Raw genomic sequence first — 21,253 nt, 5'->3', positions numbered from 1 at the left:
CTGAGCATCCCTGCAGGGTATTAGGGCACATTAGGGGCTGCTTGAGGTATTAACTCTACCACCCCCAAAACTCCTCCCCAGCCAAAAAGAGCCCTCTTAACTGTTCATTACTCTGCTGTAACCCGTTCCAAATGTCTGGAGGTGCCAGCACAGGCTCTGCCCTTTTACCCGCCGCTTCCAGACAAAGCAATTCTCCCTGGCTGCTTGTCAAGCATTATTTCTACTGACTTTACAGCACTTTAAATGCTGTACACAGAGGTTACCGTTCCCATCAGGCATAGGAAGATGGTCCTCCAGCTTAACAGGGAGGTATTGCCAGAGCCTAGGTCTGATTCCAAAGCCCAAGTAAAACCTCACTGAAAGCATAACCAAATGCCACGCAATGGCAGCCATATTCACTTTCCTGGTGACACAAGAGCCAGACTAGAGGGACCTTGGGATAACAGTAACCACACCTCAGAATTACTGTAAGGTATGAGCTGACAGATGGAAAATGCAGAAAAGGCTCATTTACACCAGTACCCTTCTGTATTTTCTACTCTTGGCAAGAATTTTCATTTCATTATGCCCAGGTCAAAGGCTTTGGTCCCTGATGCACTGGTATAAACAGTGGAAAGCAATCCTAACACAACCCAGAGCAGGAAGCACTGAATCAGACAACACCTCTTTTCTCTCTCGAACCTTTAGGACCCCCATAGTACCTTTTAAGTTCATCAATCCCAGAGAGAACTTGTTTAGAAATAATTTTCTTAACTGAAGACAGATGCTCTATACCCAGTTATGTAACTACCTACTTTACACCTGCAGGTCCTCGTGAACACCCAAACATTTTAAGAAATCAGATGAGGACAGACCTTCCCAGTTTGTAATCAACTTGAGTTACAGAATAGGAACACAAGATCTAAGGAAAGCCACTGTAACCAGCAATATGTTTTGTGAGTAGGGGGGCAACTGCAAAAGAAAACATCTGACACAAATCTGAAGCAGCAACTACCAAAACAGGGCAGGATTCTGATGCTCCAATTTTATAAAATGAAATTTAGCTTACTTTTAATATTAAAGCAGAGACAAAAAATAATTTTAACATTGTTTTAATCAAGTAACATAGCTGTTTTAAACAGTAAATTTTAAGACAGTTGAACAGAGCAAAGTGAAGGACTACTCTATGTAGGATAGCCTCTCTGAATATATTTCTTACTATGTGGATTTGAGTCCCATTGGAAGTTTGGCACTAAACACTGGTCTAAGCCAAAAATTTTCTCCTTAGTGTTTAGAAGCCCTGCACATTTTCCTTCCGATTAAGAAAAAAAGGGTGTGTGGGGGGAGAAACCCCTCTATAACAGAACCTTATTAGCTTGACACAGGGTATACTGAATGCAACTTGGCTTAGGTCAACCAGTATCCCATACAGGATTTCAAACGATGGCAAAAACTTAATAGCTAGATGAGATGTTAATTTGCAAAAACCTTTTCGTCTTTGGTGTGACAAAGCACATTCCCTCCAGGTAGGCACATGGCTCCTCCTCTAGTCTCATAAAAATCTATCAAAGGGCTGCTGGAGACCAACGTGTATCTCTCCAGTAATACTTAAGGTTTAATTTCTTAAAACATCAAGCTAACAAGGTTCTATTATATGAAACATTTCTATTAATTTCAATGTGAAAAGAAGTTACATTTGTTAGGGTCTCATAATCTGTGAGATGGATCACACAAGGAAGAGGTGAATGATAAAAGCCCGTGCTTTGTTATTATAAAATTAACTCCATGCATTTGATTCCGAGTGTACTTTTTGTGTAGGTTTTTACCTCAGACGGTTTCTCAGATGTAGACATAAACCATTCTATCACTTGAGTTTAGATCAGCAAATGGGGCAAGGGATTCAGAAGCAAGGTATTTCCAAATTTAAAGCCTAGGACGGGCTGGGTCAGGCCCTAGCTACCAACATTCAGTTGCCATCATCACATATTTCTTGCGTTATCTCACTATATTCAATGTGAAATAAAAAACCACCCCAAGTCTTACACCAAAATATAGGCTCTGACTTAGAAGTATGCTTTCAGCTTTTTTCTTTCAAGAAAGACATTGGGGGGAGGGGGTGTCTGAGACATAGTTAACACTTATTTTGGCAAGATAGCAACGAAAACCTTAAAAGCATAAGCTATCTGTCAAATGTAAAAGAACCATAGTATCGGGAAAAATTCACAGCGAACAAAAAGACAGTTATGTCTAAATATTTTGAAATTGTAATTTGAACCATAGAGTAAATGCTGAAAATTATGCCGTTTTCCTAAAGATTAAGTGCACCTTTTCCTGCTTTCCCCAAATAAAATCATAGAGCTTACTATTTAATCACTCCCCAAGTTTGTTTTCTCTCAGTATAAAGCAACAGCTACATACACATAGAATGCTTTTATATGTTTAATGTAATAATTCCCCTGGCTCATCCAACGTGCAATGCACATGACTTCAAAGACTATAATTTGGGGCAAGTATAGAACTGGAAAAGAACCAAAAAACAAAACCAAAAAAACCCCCACAATTCAAGTTTCAAAACCTGCTCATAAAATTATTTATAGGACACTCAGGTCATTTTAACTTCTCAGTAAGATAAAGGTGTTGCACTGTCATTTGATTATCAGTCCACCTTGGCATGAAAAGAATGTATGTTACCAGATGCCAGTTTGAGGGACCAGAGATAAGACTTAAAAATACTCTACTTCTTAATGGCCGAGTAAGGTAAGTTTATGTTTACATTCTGCTGAAGGCCTCTCTATAGTCTCAGCATCTAATAACTAACAGGCTCCAACTATCCTATCAGGTTAAATGATGGTACAACGTTTTTTAAAGGAGCCTATTTCCTCAGCTTAAGTCATTCAGAGCCAAAAATCTGAAGAATGACCAAAATCAAGTCTTTATTTTTATAACTATAAATGTGATCCAAATGTGTCCACCACTAATTTTTCAAAAAGAAACATGCTATAAATAAGCAAACTACATCTGCTCACTGCTATGTGTATGGACTCCCTAGATGTCTTGTTGGGTTTAATTACAGACCACTCACAGCAATACATTTTTAGTAGAAAGTGTAGCATGATGTTAAGCCATTTTAGCTTTTGCACATACATGTTGCACTTCTGGCTGATGATGCAAAGACTCTCAGCATTACACGGTTAAGCTGGGTTGCAACCACCCCTTTAAATGGCATCAATATCAATGTCATCGTCCTTGTTGTCAGACTTCACAGCTTCAACTTTCGGTACACTGGCAGTCTTCGAATATACCACCTGATAAAACAAAGGCTTTTGATTGTAAAACTTTATCCCCCAAAATCTGCATATAAAGACAGTAACAAGTCAGTGGTCAACAAAGGAGAAAAACTACCTAGATACAGAACTTGTTACACAAAAACTAAGTAAACCTCTCCACAGCCCTCGTTAATTTTTATAGACAATCGGCACCCCTATACTCGATGTTAACCAATTGTGCCCTTCGGGAATTTAGACATTTATATGAAATCATGATGTCTGTCTATGGCAGAGATTTCCACCACCTTTTCTATTAATAAGACTGCTTTCCAAATTGAGGGACTGTATTTTATTGCATCTCAATTTAAATTTGCAATTACCCAAACATCCATAACACACTGTATTTAACAATTTCCCCAATGTTTACCTCAATATTCTCATCTTCATCATCTTCTTCACCACCAGAAGATTCCTCCTCTGCTTCCTTCAACCATTTTATAAATGGTTCCGCTTTGACACGAATCTCTTTGGCAAGTTCTTTTGAGACATATTTCTTAGAGGTCTAAAAAAAGGTTCAGTAAAATTTTCTTAGTTCAAGGAATTTCAAAATATCGCCTATGCCCATTTCTTTGAAGGCAATGGACCACATCCTAATCTTAAAACCCTCAACAGAACACATATAATCAGCAAACGGAGTCTCAAAGTTCTCCGTGGTCACCACTAGAAAGCTGCTGGGGGGAGGGGGGGTCCACCCTGCAGGTTATACTAGTCAGGCACAGGGCTTGAGTCTCAATGTAGAGCAAACTAAGTATTAGAAATTACTACTTCTTCCAAAAAAGTCTCAACACTTCTGATCTTGAAGAGCTTGTGTATTTCCCACCTTCTCTGACCAGCTAATGATGACTTCTTCCTCCAGAAGGTCTGCATCATACATCTCCTTCAAGATGTGTGGGATCTTGGAGATAAGCTGAGCTTGATGCATTGCTACCACACACTCCAAACCATGAAGAAGGTACCGCTGAGCTTTTTTGTTGTTGTGACAAAACTGCAAATAGACATCTTGGCATTAACAAGTTTTCTTAGATGTTCTAAGCTGGTAATTCTAATATCCATGTATACTCTTTGCCTTAGTAGGATTGTTCCTTAAGGGCACGGCCCTGTAACAGTGGTTCCAAAAAGTCAATGCTTAATGATCTCTAATTTACTTCATGTATATAAGAGATTATGTGCAGGATTTTCCAGATACTCTCACGCTTGTTAAGGTAGGTCAATTATCTCTATTTTCAGGATGACAGAACAAATGAGAGGTTAAAGTGGTGTTTTTAAGGTCATACAGTTGTAAATCTTACTTATGAAATCTAGAATAATTTTGCTTACTCGTAAGAAATGGCGCCTGTATTTCTTAATTTGTTCTCTAATCTTCTCATTAAAAAGAACTTCAGTCAAAACAAGAGGGCCCATGGCTTTTACATCCAGTCTTTCTGCTTCAGCAACAATCTCTTTGTCAGATGAGTCAATTATACCCTCTTCTTTCTTTTTCTGCAAATGAAAGGAAGCAACTCTGAGACAGAGGCAAATCTTGCTCTACGGATACCATAATTAGACCCTGCTCTCATGGACTTTACAAGTCCTAGGACTTCTAAATGACACACAGATGCTTAAGACACTGCTTGGAATCACCCTCAAAAAATATTTAAACAGAAAAAAAACCCGTGTTTGAGTATTTCAAAAACAGAATGGAAGAAAATTACTTGCCAAGTATTAAATATCTAATGAAAGTTCAAGGCTGTGTAGAAGCTTTGTTCTTTTTCAAAAAAAAAAAAAAAATTTTTTTTCAAAGGTGGTACTGGGGTTGAACCCAGGACCTCATGCATGCTAATTAAGCATATGCTCTACCACTGACCTATATCCACTCCTCACAAAATGACTTGATCATCAAAATGTTTAACTGCTCTTAAAGCAAATATTTTACCTTAACAAAATCAAACAGGATGTTGACCCGCTCTTCAACAGTCCTTTCCAAATCATCACTAAGGGTTAAAACTTTTGCATGGTCACTGATTTCATCCATTCTGCGCCTTTGAGCTTCCTCAGTTGTATCCTCCCCCCAATCATCATCCTCCTCTTCTTCCTGTTTGAAAGAACAAAAGTGCTTGACCAGAGACCTTAAAAACATAATTAAAAAAACAGTATACATTTCTAGTCAGGTTAATGACATCTTTAATCCCCCATGAAAATGTGTTTCAGTTTAATTTAATCAACCAACAGCACCTGGAACGCAAAGACTGGTTTCGTATTTTCTGACCATCTCAACCAAAGGTCACATTTTACACAATTTTAGTACCTACCACACCATCAACCCTGCACTCACCACAGCATGTGGAGGAGGACTGATTTCATTTGGTGGTGGTGGTGGTGGTGGTGTCTCACTGCTAGACACGGAGCCATTTTCCTTGTCTTTGCCCTTTCTATTTTTCTTTTCCTTTTCTTTTTTTCCTGTACCACTGTCACTATTCTCTACAGGGAAACAAAAAAAAGAGTTCAGCACCATGGCTTATATTACACCTTATTGCCCATCATAAACATTTAAAGCACTTGCCCTTTTGTTTTGAAATCCTCCCCTCAGGATACTACACAAAACGCTACATATAATTCTAAAAATTCACAAACCAAATTTCATAGGTAAGGAACTCAAAGTGTCTCAACATATCAATGGCATTAACTATTGGGTTAAATTAAGATCAAACAGTAGTACCTCAGATGACTAGATAACGTTGGTCCTCAGACCCTCTCCCCTTCCATCCCTCATAAACAAAGAAAGGCATATATATCTCAACTACACTTTAACCAACATATGGAACACTGTTCAAGTCTATATAACGGCTTGTCTCATGGAAAAGAGAACACCGGAATAGGTTAGACTGCCTTACTATAGCAAGCTCAAATTGTGTCAGATAGCTGTGATCATCTGCCACAGAGTGTTGCTTGCAATGCTCTAAAGCCACTTAGGTGCAATGAACCAAGACCTCCATTTATAAAGCAGTACTCCGTAAGTAGATCCTTTACTAGGATCCCATCACATTTTATTAACAACATGTATTTCATACACTCTAAACTATCTTTAAAAAAAAAACCGAGGGTGTGGTAGTTTCACTGGTAGCTTGTGCTTCACCTTTAACAGTACATAAAACAATAGTACATTCAACAAAGTTCTAAATTCAATAAAACATGGCACAAGATTAGGAACTCCTTAAGCAGCTGACCTTAGAACACAGGTTCAAATGCACAGGCTTATTTACATGCACATTTTTTCCCAGCAAATACATACTACAGTATTACACCACCCAGTTAGTCAAATGGCTGACTGTATCATAGGTAAATTTTCACCTGTGCAAGTGTCTAAGGATCAACTTTATTCCAGTTTTATAGGAGCAAAGAAACTTCCATTTTGTTTCTACCAATCAACTGCTTATGTCCAGACTTTAGAGGCTCATTATAAAGACTTACCAGGTGGGTTTTTGAGAATGAATGTGCAGAGTTTATGATGTGTGTCAAGCATGCCTCGATAGCCACAGGCTTTACAAGAATTACCTATTGTTTGCTTCTTTGGATTGACATGCTGTCAAAAAATAAAAACAAGTACGTTACCTATATGATGAAAACTCTGTGAGGAACAAGCTGTGAAAATATCTAATCATGAAAACACATCTGCGGAGGGGGTGGGTGTATAGCTCAGAGGTAGCGTGCTTAGCACGCCCAGGGTCCTAGGTTCAATCCCCAGTACCTCTGCTAAAAAAGTAGTAATAAATAAATGAGCCAAATAACCCCCACCAACCAAACAAAAAATATCTAAAACACCAGTTCAATAATTAAAATAACTAAAAGATTTGATGTGTTTTGCTTTATTTTCACTTGTCTGTTCTGCCTTCCTGGGAAAGTGATCTGTGACATAACAGAAGCAGATACAGTTGTTTTTTCTTTTGATATAAACCTCAAGGGCACTCACCAGATCTGTTTCAGGATTCTCACACTCAGGACAGAGAACAAATTTTTTAATGAATCCATCCAACATGTCTTGCAGCTTATTCGCCTCATGAGATCCATTGACAATGTAACGGTCATTCTTAACATCAAACTGGGTCTGTGCTCCCAGCTCACAACCAAAATATTTGGTGGGATCTATTCAGGAAAAGAATTTAGAAGTCTGATTCATTACAGTTAACTAAGTTAATCTTTGGCCACACACCCTCCTTTATACAAGTATCACTATATTTTTATATTGTTAGGTTTAAGAAACGTGTCACCCAGGTAGGGTTGTGTAGCAATAACTAATATGAATTGGTTTTAAGCCCAAGTTTCTATTTACCTCAGAAGCTAATTAGCATACAATTCAGGCAAGATTTGCAGACCATAAATTATCATATCAATAAAATGCCTTTTCAGACTTCTTGGAAGAGACATTACTTACACGTTGGAGGCCGATTAAGCGCTTTGGCTACGTCAACCATGTTGACTATAACTGTCTTGATTCCATTTCCTTTGCCCTCAACCTAAAGGAAGTAATAATTTTAATTTTGCAGTGTCTATCCTTTAATAATCTAAGAAAAAAAGCTTAGGACTTGCTACAAAAATGTAGATCAGTTACCTTGGCAATCAGACGGGGCATCTTGTAGCGATAGAACTGGTCTGACACGCTGCGGTTGACGTTGACAGACATTTTGGCTTATTAGTGGCTTTATCAATAAGATGAAGAGATCTTTGATTGCAACTTTTTGGTATCCTCTGTCTGGAGAAGAAGGGATGACATAAACGACTGCAAGAGTTCTCGGTCTCTGACATGAAAAAATTTTCGCCACTGAGGCTGTAAGCTTCTTGCTTGTACGCTATGTTTCCCCAATACAGGTACCAATGGCTGCGCAACAGCTCTGAAAGACAGAGAAAAGAAAACAAACAAACCCTCCACGTTTAACATGATTTCTGCACTGAAACACTTCCCTGTCCGTTCTGTATAGTTATGCCTAATGCTCCTATGTTAGAAGCACCTGAGTACGCGCGGAAAACAGTTAATACTCAAACAACACGGGACACCTGTAGTCAACTTAGAAAACGCCTCCATTTTGATGAAAATGTGACTTTGATTAGGAGACGCCAGACTGAAAGCAACAACAAATACCATCACCAGATCAAAGAGCTGATTCTGCCGAGTGGCCATTATTTTAACTGCTGAAAAACGAACACAGACCACTCCTCCCCCAACCAAGCGAGTGATACTTAAAAAAAAAAAACTAAGATACGTTATTTTAAAACGGAAAAGTGTGGAATTACACTTCAGTCAAGTCGTTCCTCCGACAACTGCTCAGCTCACAAAAACACTTCCATAACAACACACAGAGCACCCGGTCTCGCCGGGCCCAACCTCGACCTCTCCCTCCTTTCCCTCTACGCAAACACAGTTAACCTTCGCTCTGTCCCCGCGGCTAGGAGGCCGGTCCGGGCACCGCCTGCGAGCAGGGCGCTGCGGAGGCGCCCCATGGCGAGAGCTTCCCCGGCGTCGGCGGCAGGAGGGACCGGGCCGCGGCCGCCCCGCCATGTGCACCGCCCGGGGGAAACGAAACCGGCCGAGGGGCGCCGGCCTGGGCCGCCCCCGCCCCGCCCGGGAGCGACGATGACTCAGAAATGCAGCAATTAGGCCTGACTCAGCCCCGGCGGCGGCGGGACCGCGCGGCGCGTCCCCGCGAGGCCGGGGCGGGGGAGGGGAGAGGGACGCGGCGCCCGCCGCCCGAACTGCGCCACACACACGCGCGGGTCACGCGGCGCGCCGCCATCTTGTGCGGCCGCCATCTCCCCGCCCGCCCGCCCGCCGACTCACCGTTTTCGTCAAATAAAGACATAAACCCAACGCTGCTCGCCCGGGACTGGGATGAAGTGAGGCGCGTGTGAACCCGAGTCCGAGGAGGGGCGCGGAGGAGGCGGAGGCAGCGCAGCGAGCAGCGGCCGGGCCAGGCGCCGCCGAGCAGCGGGGAGGGGCTGTCCCAGCGACGTCCGGGGTCCACACCCTTCAGCGCCCGGGGCCTGGCGACCTGGCGCGGAGAGACGGCGCCGTGAGCCGCGGGCGTCGGGGCGCCTTCCCCGCTCAGCCAGCGGCCCGACGGGGTCGAGGGGGCGGGGAAGACGGGGGGAGGGGGCGCGGGGCTACCGCCCCTCCACCGGACTCACCTCTGGAATGTTCTCTCTCTGACTGAACAACGCCGCCGCCGCGCTCAAGCTACCCTCGGCCCCAGCGCCCGCCCCCCGCGCCAGGACGCACAGCTCATTGGCTAGAGGTCTGCCAGAGCTCGCTCGTCACTGGCCTTCATGCCGCGTCAATCGCGCCTTTTCCCGCCCCTTCTGCTTCCTGGGGCTCCGCTCGCCGCCTCGGCCCGCCCCCCGCCCCGCGTCCTGGCTTCCTTCTCTTGCCCTCCCCTCCCCCGCTTTTCCCAGAGGCCTTCGCGGTCTCGCGAGAGTGGGCGGGCCGGGGCGGTGAAGCTGAGTCGTGCTTTGTCGGTTTGGGCGACGGGGAAGATGGCGGTCGTTTTCCCCTCCCCCGCTGCCCGGTTGGACGGCGGCTTCGTCCGTCTCTCCCGAGGTCGCGTTCCCGTACGAGTTCTCTCCGCGCGCCGAACGCGCGGCTTCTCAAGGCCTCTTCTCTGCCCCCTCCCCTGGAGACGTCTGTCGTCGAATCTTGAGAAAGAAGTTGTTCCTCCCGACTCCCCTAGGCTGGGATAGGGGGAGAAGATTGGAGGGCAGGGGTCTTTCATCCCATTGCTTCCTTTTATCCTCCGAAGCCCAAATCTGCGTGGCCGCGGCGACTGTGACTCCACCGCCCGCCTCGCTCCCTCCCCAGCGCTCGGCCTGCAAGCCCTGCTTGTCTGGTCCCTCTTGTCCACTCGTTTTCTAAAGAGGAAAACAAGTTCTAACGCTGGGGCCTCCTGAAAGCGATCTTGGAGGCGTCTCCATGTTCTCGTGCTCCACCGTCACTTTGCTCAAATGAGCATCACGTCAGGTTACCAACTGTGGAAATCGACTCCTCCAGTTTATAAATTGTGACTTCCTTGCTGGGCAAAGCTTAGCCCAAAGCAGGTGTTCCTAGAGGTTCCGATGTATTCTCTTAACAACAACTACTACTTAGAAAGACCCTCTCATACTTCAGTACTTGAAGGTGATTACAGGAACTCTCATTCTTTAAGAAACTTAAATTTTGTGTAAAAGTTCCAGTTGCGACTTTTAACGCACCCAGAGTCTTCCCTGAAATTTGAAAACATAACTTGACTGTAACAGAGCCACAGCCACATAATCTAGCGTTGATTCCAACTGAGTCGTTGGAGCAGTGTACCCGGCAGCAGTGTTTCCCCGATCCGGATGAAATAGCAATGTTGTTGAGGTCAGGGTACTCAAAGGCTGCCCTTTGTTTTAGACCAGTAGAATTTGCAAGGTCAGAATTGAAAGATATGTTGCTTTTTATCAAAGTTCAAGATTATTCCTCCATGGTCTTATAAGCTTTATAAGCCATTTAAAAAATTGATATTGTCACTGGGGAGAATAAATAAAAGGGATGACCCAGAATTCGGAGAAGCGATTTGTCCATTACTGCGGGGGCTTTTGTTATCAGTGTATACATATGGTGTATAATTGTTAAACCAAATGCACAATGCTTTATGGGAACCAGGGGAGCCATAAGATAGAAAACTGAAAAGATAGATCCCAGACATGCTTCTCTGGTTCATGCTGGGGCATGACTTAGCAGTATTGAAACTGAGTTTTTGCATGGCTGCATACAAATAACATTACTTTAGACACTGTTAAAAATATGGGCATGAAACTAGTCTGAGGTTAGAGGCCTGCTTCCTCAGAAAAGTTTTTTGACAACTACAAAGTGATCATTTTGGGGGATACTGTTTGATGACTCCATATTTAATTTCAGTAAAGAAGTTTGTATTGATTTTACTTTTAATTTTTTAGTATGTGTACCATTTACTTGTGTTAATCATGGACTTTTAAAAATTACTCTTAGCCATACCATTTGTTGAATGCTTCTCAGAACCTTGGATTTGCCAGGTTCTTTTTTTCTTAAATTTATTTTTTGTTTGCTTGGTTTTTTTGGGGGGGGGGTAATTAAGTTTGTTTACTTATTTTTTTTTAAAGGAGGTACTGGGAATTGAACCCAGGACCTTGTGTGAGCTAAGCATGTGCTCTACCACTCTATACCCTCCCTCCCTGCCAAGGCCTTTGAATGCATTATCTTATTAACTTCTTAGCCCCTATGAGGAATTTTTATTCCCATGTTACAAATGAGCAAACTGAGGCTTCCTGGAAAAAAATTAAGCAACTTGCCCAACATCATATAGTAGTAAGTGGCAGGGCTAGAATTTAAACCCAGAGCTGTCTGATCCCAAGTCTGTTCCCTTAACCATTATGTGACACAGCCTTTCCAGATAAATATAAACAAAACTAGGCAATTTGCATGTGTTAATCCCATTTAATTCTTTAAGGATCCTGTGGGGGAGTGTTGTTAGGCCCATTTTACAGGTTAGGAAAGAGACTCAGGAAGGTTAAGTAATTTCCCAAAGTCACCTGTTCAGCAAATAGTAGACAGCGTTTGAACTCCAGCTTGACGCCAAGCTCATTGCACAATTCTACCTCCCATTTCTGGGTCTCCGCCTCCTTTGGCTGCGGAACACCCAGTCAGGTGCTCACAATTTGCTAAATAAATAGGTACTTGGTGCTTATGAAATCCTTGTGGAATGAGTGCCTAAATCATGCATTTCAGTGAATGCCCTGGACAGCAGACATGAACAGCTGTTGAAAGGGTAAATTATTAAATCAGTCTTATTGTTGTTTAGTTTTTAGTGTCTGTGTGTCTGTTTATTATGAGTTAGCCCTTTAAGCAAGATCAGATTTGGGTGGACTGAGAACCTTGTGCTTCTGAGCTGTGGACTACTGAGGGGACCAAGGTATTGCCGCCTGTGATGGGCCTTCCTCTATGACATCCCCCTCTCGGCTTTCTCTAACCTCCAGCATACTTTTAAAGCTGCACACTGCTGGTCACTTCAGCTCCTGTCTCCCCCACTTGAGGATGAGCTACAGGGGATATGCTTCGTTCTTTGTCTAGCGCAGGCCTGTAGGTGTTTGCCTAAGGCAGACATTCACAGCTGCTGGAAGGGCACTGAAGGTTGTCTGTGAGTCCAGAGGTGGTGAAGGGCTGTGTGGAAGGCTAGTGTCCTAAACCGCGCTAATCTAACACACCGGTATCAGTAAACATTTCAGAATTGCTAGGCAGCGAGGATACAGACCCCGCCTATGTCTCAGGCCCTGCCCAGGGAGACCATGTGTCAACAAGTGGTGGCTGAGATCTTCCTCGTGGATGCCTGGATGAAGCTTGCCCCGCTCCATGGAATCAGTGACCCACTGGCTGGGGCGTCTCCCAGGCTTTGTGACTGTCCCCCACCCCCACACCACACTGCTGGCATTCACTGCACTTTATTGTAGTTTCCGGTTCACTAGTCCCTCTTCCTCATTAGGGTAAGTAATTCACAGGCAGGAAGCTTATCCTTGAGAACCAAGGATCTGAACTGTCGCTCAGGACTGTGGACCTTCAGCTGCAAAGGGGACAGAGGCAGGAAGCAGTGACACCTCTGAGGAAAAGGCTAGGCATCCGGGCGTGGTGTGGCTGGGGACTGCCGTGACGTCTTCCTCCTCAAACTGTGCAACTCCAGCCAGACCCTACCTTGTGTCATTCCTGGAAAGAGAGAAAGAGGTGCCAAATGGTATTGATTCAGCAGATGATGGAGAAATGTGGGTGACTTGGATATCTTGGCCACACGTGACAACCCGGTATGAGACTATGACCGTGCTGGTGGCTTCTGGCTCACCTCAGGTTCTTTCTTCCGGGAAGCAAGATGTGTGGCCACTGAACTGGCTCCTCACCCGTGTGATTCTAGTGGCAGCAGGAATGGCACTTACTGATGCGCAGTGTGCTGCGGTGGGAACACGCAGTGTGTGCTCCAAGGGCTGGAAGAGGCCCAGGGGTGGTCTGCCACTGGCTTTCCCACTGAAGACCCTGGATTCCTGCTCTGATTCCTGACAGCCATTTACAAATCCTCATGAGAGCATCTTCCTGTGTTCCCATCTCTGCTACACACTGTCCTCTTTCGTCTGGCAGTTTATCCACATGCCAGCCCGTTAGCTCGCTGGCTGCTGATACGCTGTGGCCTAGGCCTTGTAGTCCACGCTGGACCCAACCCGCCGGGAACCACGAGCTCACTGAGTCAGCCGCCGCTTTGGGGAGACTTGCCGTCTAGGTCTTTTCTGAGTGCAGGTGTCTATGGCTACAATCTGGGCCCTGCATTTTTTGAAGGACACATATTCTGCTTATCTGTGCATGACCTGGTTCTCCTAAGCCAGGGGTTCTCACATGGGCTGAGCATTAGAATCCCCAGAGGGCTTAGAGAGAAACAGATCGCTGGGCCTTTCCCACAGTGGGAGTCACTAGGTCTGGGTGGGGTCCAGAATTTAGGTTTCTACCAGATTCCCAGGCACTGCAGGTACTGCTGGTCCCAGGAAACACTCTGCCTTAAAGCCAGGGGACCATGTGACTTTGGAGTCCAGATACCTCTTTTCCCCTCACCGTCCTTCTTTTGAGATAGTCCACGTGCCCTAATTCAGACCGTCTGTCTGTGAATCAAAGTAAGTAAAGAAGAGCAAAACCTATGCCCCCTACTGCAGTGCAGCACTGGTCCCCAGGCCTAATGGAGGAGTTACGGGAGACTGCGTTATACTGAGCGCGCCTGCTGGAATTATGACAGTGGTCCTGACGTAGTGCATTGCCGCCACAGCCCTGTCCCCGGCGTTCCCTCATTGGCACCCTGACACCTCAGGGAGGTGGCAAGTTTGCAAGTTATCCCCCACCTCTCATGGATGGGGAGAGCGAGGCTTGGAGAGGATTTATCTCAAGGCTGGGGTTCAGGGTCCTTACTCCCAGCTTTGGGGCTTTTCCCACTTGGTAGGGACTAAGTATCCTGCTTGGCACATCCAGACTCTAGAAGTGTGCGTCCCTCCCTTTCATAGGATTTCAGTTGCCCTCGTGCTCTGTGAACACATCAAAGAGGAGGCGGGATCCAGGGGCTGATGGTATGTTTTCCTTATGCCACTGATTCTCTTTCTTATTTTTGACTATTTAGAAATTTTAAATTCTGTTCTGTAAAAGTCACCATACACAAAACGAACAAAGAAGAACAATGCACTGTTCCACACACACATTAACGCACGTGTGATCCAAAGAGATAGGAAAGGATTAGTATTCAGAACATACAAAGAATCTTCTACAAATCAAGGAGAAAAAGCCAAACAACCCAACTGAGAAATGGGCAGAGAATACTAACAGTAAATTTGTAAAAGAAGAAATCTTAATGGTTAATAAAAATAGTAGAAGATATTCGGTCTCACTAAAATAAAGTGTCCACTTTACCCATCTATTGGCAGAATTTTCAAGTCTGGCTTTGTCAGGTGTTGACCAGATCATGGAGAAGTACAAACTATTATAAGCCATCAAGAGGTTTATAGATCTATTGAACTGCATCACAGTTTAGTCTAGCGATGATTATCTGCAATCCAGAAATTCCACTTCTAGGTGTATATTCTAGAAATATATGGCAAATGTGCAGAACAAAATGTTTGTTGCATTGTTTCTAAAAGTAAAAAAGGAAGTACTAATCTAAAATACCCATCTATAAAGAAAAATAAACAAAATAAAATAAAATATCCATGTATACAGTATGAGCTGATTAAGGTGGTGTATATGGATGTAATGAAGTACTATATGGCAGTTAAAATAATTTACATGGGGTGAGGGTACAGCTCAGTGGTAGAGTATGTGCTTAGCGTGCACGAGGTCCTGGGTTCAACCCCCAGCACCTCCATTCAAAATAAACAAATGAACCTAATTACCTCCCCCTCAAAAATTAAAAAAATTTACATAATATGTATAAATATGGCTAAATCTCTGAAAAAACATAATGTGGAATGAAAAAACACAATGCAGGCTCTTGTATGTATAAAAAGTTATATGATAAATACATAATGTCTAATTTAAATATAGCACATGTATGTGACGGATAAACATAACATCTGTGATTGTGGCTGCCTTTGAGATTAAGGAAGAAGAAAACAATGTTGTGATAATATATTTTAAAAAAAAGACTCAGTTGCATCTGTATTGTCTTTGTTCTTTCATGAGTAATGGAGAAGATCTGGAGCAAAGACAGCAGGATGCCACAGTATGTTAACTCTCCATGTGACACATTGATATTTAATGTCTCATTCTTTGTAGTTTTCAACATTTTAAAAATATTTGATTCTAGTGTCTATAACTCAATCAAATGAAATTAAAAAATTTTTGATTCTATTGTGCAAGTACTTATTAGGTACCAGTTGTATACTCAGTACAGTGCTAAATAAAAAATAAATAAATAAAAGAAGGAAAAGAAGGTAGAAAGGGGAAGGAAGGCAGGCAGGCAGGCAGGCAGGCAGGCTGCTGTCAGCGTCAGGTCCCTGCCTGTCCCCCAGAGCTCTGCAGGGCTGTGAATGATGTCTGTGTTTGCCGCTTATGTCACCAGGTTAGCCGCTGTGCGTCCTGCCAGGGCTGAGCCAGGCCTGAGGGATGCAGATGGGCCTCTGGAGGTGCAGCGTCCACCCGTACACTTGTTTTATTTGTGAGCTCACATCTAAGAACTTGGGAGATTTTACCTGGAAGTCCAGACTTCTGGTTCTTAGAGAAGTTGGAAGTCCTGGCATGCTGCGACATAGTCACACGTGGCAGCTCTTCCAGAAGCCAAAGCTCTGTCATTCAGAGCCTGAGGTGGGGCATGAGTGCTCACGGGTGTGAGCCACTGTCCCCTCCCCATCAGGTGCGCAGCTACACCTGTCCTATCACTCACTCCTATTGCCTGCCTCACCTCTGTGCTGGTCTTCACACATCTGTTCGCTCACTCATTCAACCAGTGTGTATCAAATGCCCGCTGTATGCCAGTTCTAGGGAATTTAAGTATTTGAGATCTTGTATTAGTTTCTCACGGCTGCAGTAACAAAGTATCACAAACTGCCTGGCTTAAAATAACAGAGGTGTATTCTCCCATCATTCTGAAGACTGGAAGGTGTCTGCAGGGCCGTGCCCTCTCTCCAGGTTCTGGTGGTGGCCGGCTGGCCTTGGCCTTCCTTGGCTTGCGGTTGCTAAGCTCTGCCTCCATCACGTGACCTTCTTCCCTCTGTGTACCTGTGTCTTCACGTGGTGTTTTCCTCTGTGCTTGTCTCTGTGTCTCTTCTCTTCTTGTTAGGACAACAGACATAATGGATTAAGGGCCTGCCTTACCCCTCAGTCCAATGTGACCTCATCTGAATTACATCTGCCAAGGCAGTGACACAGGAAAATTGGGCATGAGAGGGTGGCCATTCACCAGGTCTTGGCTGAGTCCCAGAGATGCAGCCCGCCAAGGGAGGGTCCTTGGCTCGGTGCAGGAAGGAATTCAAGAGCGAGCCGTAGTTAAGTAAAAGTAGATTTACCTAGATTTACTCCACAGGCAGAGTGTGAGCGTCTCAGAAGGCCAGAAAGGCTGTGAGGCTTGCAGGGGGAGGAGGGGTTAGAGTAAAAGTAGATGCACACTCTGCAGACAGAGTGACCGTGTTTGTTTTTATGGGCTCGGCAATTTCCTATGCTAACGAGGGGGACAATTATTCCCACTACTTTGGGGAAGGGGCTGGGATTCCCAGGACTTGGGCCATCACCCACTTTTCGACCTTTTATGGTCACCCTCGGAGCTGTCCTGGCACCTGTGGGAGTGTCATTTAGCAGCTAATGTGTGTCAGTGAGCGTATAATGAAGCTCAAGGTCTCCTGGTCTACTGAATGACTCTACCGCCATCTTGGTACTAATGGCTGTGCCCTGCCCCCTTCCGTCTGGTCTCAGCAGCACCTCCAAATAAGGCCTCATTTGCCTCACCCAGTGCTGGGACTTCAGCATCTCTCTTTGGCGGACTGCAATTCAACTCACAACGGACAGAGAAACAATGACAACAGCAACAAAAAAGCTCGAACAACCCCAACTGAAAACGTGACCCTTGCTCATCATTCAGGAGACAAGACTCCTGAAGTGTCAGCAAGCACCCCAGTGGCGCTGTAACCTTCCTGGAGCACGTGCAATGAGATGGCTCGGTGGCCTCAGCGCCTCAGACACAGTACATCGAATCCTCAGACAGCCCTCCAGGCAGATTCCATTGTTAGCCTACTTTGCAGATGACGAAATTGAGGCCTGGAGAGTTTACACAGCATGATCAAGGTCACCAAGGGAGCAGAGCCCATGTGTGGAGACAGAGCAGTGAGTTCCAAGGGGTGGTGAAGCTCAACAAGGTGCTTCTTTGACCCCATCAGACTTTCCCCCTGCAGTGTGGACATCAGCCAGCCTGCCCTGCTGCTCTGGGACCTCCCAGGGCGATTGCAGGGGCTGTGGGTATGATGTGTAAAAGGTCTGATTGTTTTCTTGACCAGGAGGGTGATGTGTCTACACTTAACATTTAAACAAGATTTAGCCCATATTAAGGGCCAGTTTCCTGTGCTTCTGTTGCTTTCTCTAGTAGATGGAAGAACCATCCAGAAATCATAACAATATGCTCTAAATCAGCTTAATTTTGTGGTACTGATCCATCTAAGTATAGTTAGTAGCAGATGGGACTTTTGCAATGCAGAGTTCTGAAGGAAGGAATAAACTCATTTTGAGTTTCCTTGAATTAGATGAGAGATTTTTTCTTGGGTGATCAGCTCCCACGTCCAACATTCCCAGCATGACGTTTGTGCTGGTATACTTGGGAAGTAAGCTCAGCTGTTCTGAGCTTCAAGTGCCAGGAGCCTGTGCGCAGGGTTCCTTTTTTAGTTTAGCTCATAAAGTCTGCCTGTCTGGGTGGTTCGTGCAGAAAGCCGTCTTTCGGGCTAGGTCACTGACATTCCGTGCTCTCTGGCTAGGCATGTACAGGGTTGATGGCTATGTTCTACACACACCTTTGCTACCTTAAAACCACAGTCAGAATTTAGAGCCACGACTGGCCTGTTTCACTTAACATAATGTCTTCAAGTTTCACTAATAATGCTAAGTGAAATAAGCCAGTCACAGAGGGACAGGTACTACATAGGTCCACTTGTGTGGGCTTCCTGGAGCAGGCAGGGTCATAAGGACAGAGTAGAAGGTGGTTGCCAGGGGTTGCAAGGAGCCGGGTGTAGAGAGTTAATGTTTAGTGGGGACAGAGTTTCAGTTTGGGAAGATGGAAAAGTCCTGGAGACGGGTGTTGGTGATGGCTGAACAACAGTGTGAATATATTTAATGCCACTGAACTGTACACTTAAAAATGGGTAAAATGGAGCATTTTACATTATGCATATTTTACCACAATAAGAAAAACCCTATAATAACCTAAGCCACTATAAATATGTACACTATATATCGACTGTGTTTAAATATATGCAAAATATATAAAAACTCTCATCTTTGCAATTAAATATATCATAAGTATTATTAACAACCGTATATTTTTAAATGGACTTTCTTTACTGTTTTGTGCTTTTCTACATTTTTTAATTAAAAAAGTTCCTTGGTGATGTGGAAACAACCTAAGTGTCCACTGACAGATGATTGGATAGAGAAGATGTGGTGTGTGTGTGTGTGTGTGTGTGTGTATATATATATATATGCAATGGAATACTACTCAGCCATAAAAAGAATGAAATTTTGCCATTTGCAGTAACATGGGTGGACTTAGAGGACATTATGCTAAGTGAAATGAATCAGACAGAAAGATAAATACTGTATTATATCACTTATATGTGGAATCTAAAAAAAACAAGCAAACCAGTGAATATAACAAAAAAGAAGCAGACTCAGATATAGGGAACAAAGTAGTGGTTATCAGTGGGGAGAGGGGGTAGGGCTTCAAAGGAGTTGGGGAGTGGGAAGAACAATCTGTTGGGTATAAGAAAGGCTCAAGAATGTGTTGTACAACACAGGTAATATAGCCAAGATTTCTTAATAACTTTAAATGGAAAGTAACCTTTAAAGATTATATAAAAATAAGAAATTTAAGTTAGAAAAATGAAAAGTTCCTAAAAAAACAACCAAAACCAAAAAACCACAAAAGACAACAAAAAAATTAAAAAAAAATGAAAAGTTCCTTGGCAAAGGTAAGTAATTTTAGCTCCCTGACTTACTAACTCTGTGACTTAGTGCAAGTCTTTCCATCATCTTGAGCTATTACTACCCTATACAATAGGAATCCTAACTCTGCATGGCTACCAAGGGAGGAGGGAGACTTAAAGACATGGAATTTACTCTGCAGCACAAGTGGAAACCCAAGTAAATTGAGGTCACTTCTCAGTAGGGTTGAAGGTGTAACGCAATTGGGTGTAATACTGGAAACGTCTTAGTCCCACAGAGCAAGAGTCATAAACCGAAGTCCTTCAAGGGCCGGGCAGGTGATAGTATGTGTGCAGCAGGCAGTTAGGAATGGCAGGGCCTGGAGAGCCCTAGTACAAGGGCATTCACATCCAATTTAAAAAACAAAAGACCAAAAGCTCCAGGCAGCCCCAGCAAAACATTCAGGGGTTCTGTCTGGCCTGTGGGCCACCAGTTTGCAACTTCTGCTTTGGAATGAGAGACTCTTAGATCTGAAAGGGACATAGGAGGGCTTCTGGTCCCAACTTATAATTTTTTCAGAAGAGGAAACTGTGGCTGAAGATACGGGTTGTTTCAGAAAGAACTAGCCTAGAGGGAGGAAGGTGCAGCTCAGGTAGAGCCGTGCTCAGCATGCGTGGGGTCCTGGGCTCAATCCCCTGTGCCTCCATGAAAAAAAAAAATCTAATTACCCCCCTCCCCCACCAAATAAATAAATAAAATTAAAAAAAAAAAAGAAAAAGAAAGAACTAATCCAGATCTTAGGTAACCATCTTAGGCCTCTCTGCTCCCTCACTGCTGGCTAGAAACATTTTTTCCCAGATAATATCTCATTCCAACTTTGAATCTTTTTTTTTACCATAGGTAAATCCATTTAATTTTATCTCACTGCCCACACCAAGTCAGCCCCTAATCTTTTTCTATTTTAATAATAGCTGCCACTTCCTAACAAAATCCAACACTCAATGGTCAGTAGAAATTTTGATATGCATACTATGTGCCTACTAGCATTTTAAAAATTGCAAGTATTTCTGTTTGGTTCTTTGGGTTAAAATGCCAATGGAATTCATTGGTGGGCATTTGCATATCTCGGATTCTGCTGGCCTTCTATGAGATGTAACGTGTCTTAAGAAAGACAGATTTTTCTCTGGCTCTCAGGTTATTAACACTGGCTGTGAAAATTTAGATTATTTTAAGAGCATTCTGATCCTGGGGCACAAGCTGGCAGACCTAGAATGAATATGGGCTCTGCAGATGCGTTTGGCTTGGCTACCATTTTTTGAAGGAGGGGAACGAAATGCCTTAGGTCATTATGTGTTTTGAGGAGTCCAATAGACTTTCCCTCTCCCCCACTAATGACTGGCCACTGAAGGCAGGTGACATTGTGATCTGCCTCACTCAAGGGAGATCATGGTGTAGTGCTATAAAAGTGAAGGTCTCCAAAATATTTGCAAATGACACGACTGACAAGGGACTAATTTCCAAAATATGCAGACAGCTCATACAGCTTAATATCAAAAAAACAAACAGCCCAATCAAAAAATGGGCAGAAGATCTAAATAGACATTTCTCCAAAGAAGATATACAGATGGCCAAGAGGCAGATGAAAAAATGCTCAATATCACTAATTATCAGAGAAATGCAAATCAAAACTACAATGAGGTATCACCTCACACCAGTCAGAATGGCCATCATTAAAAAGTCTACAAATAACAAATGCTGGAGAGGGTGTGGAGAAGAGGGAACTCTCCTACACTGCTGGTGG

The 21,253-nt window shown here is 43.8% G+C and overlaps 1 protein-coding gene and 1 non-coding gene across 2 annotated transcripts; both read right to left on the bottom strand.

Annotated features, from left to right (window-relative positions):
• Window positions 1–1,075: 1,075 nt before the first annotated feature.
• Window positions 1,076–9,617, bottom strand: EIF5 (eukaryotic translation initiation factor 5). Its single transcript, XM_032482740.1, has 12 exons — window positions 9,462–9,617; window positions 9,115–9,325; window positions 7,891–8,170; window positions 7,714–7,795; window positions 7,252–7,424; window positions 6,753–6,864; window positions 5,617–5,762; window positions 5,218–5,376; window positions 4,623–4,784; window positions 4,126–4,290; window positions 3,673–3,807; window positions 1,076–3,284 (listed from the first exon to the last, which is right to left on the bottom strand). Exons 3-12 carry the CDS (start codon window positions 7,960–7,962, stop codon window positions 3,195–3,197), a joined length of 1,296 nt encoding a protein of 431 aa, XP_032338631.1. The 5' UTR covers window positions 7,963–8,170; window positions 9,115–9,325; window positions 9,462–9,617; the 3' UTR covers window positions 1,076–3,194.
• Window positions 6,107–6,232, bottom strand: LOC116664587. The gene has a single exon (XR_004321109.1). It is a non-coding gene; the product is annotated as a small nucleolar RNA SNORA28 (small nucleolar RNA).
• Window positions 9,618–21,253: the final 11,636 nt, after the last annotated feature.

This window comes from Camelus ferus, chromosome 6 (genome assembly GCF_009834535.1).
Source record: "Camelus ferus isolate YT-003-E chromosome 6, BCGSAC_Cfer_1.0, whole genome shotgun sequence".
NCBI lineage: Eukaryota > Metazoa > Chordata > Mammalia > Artiodactyla > Camelidae > Camelus > Camelus ferus.
Note: the sequence above shows the minus strand (reverse complement) of the source record. Positions and strands in the feature narration are given on the sequence as shown.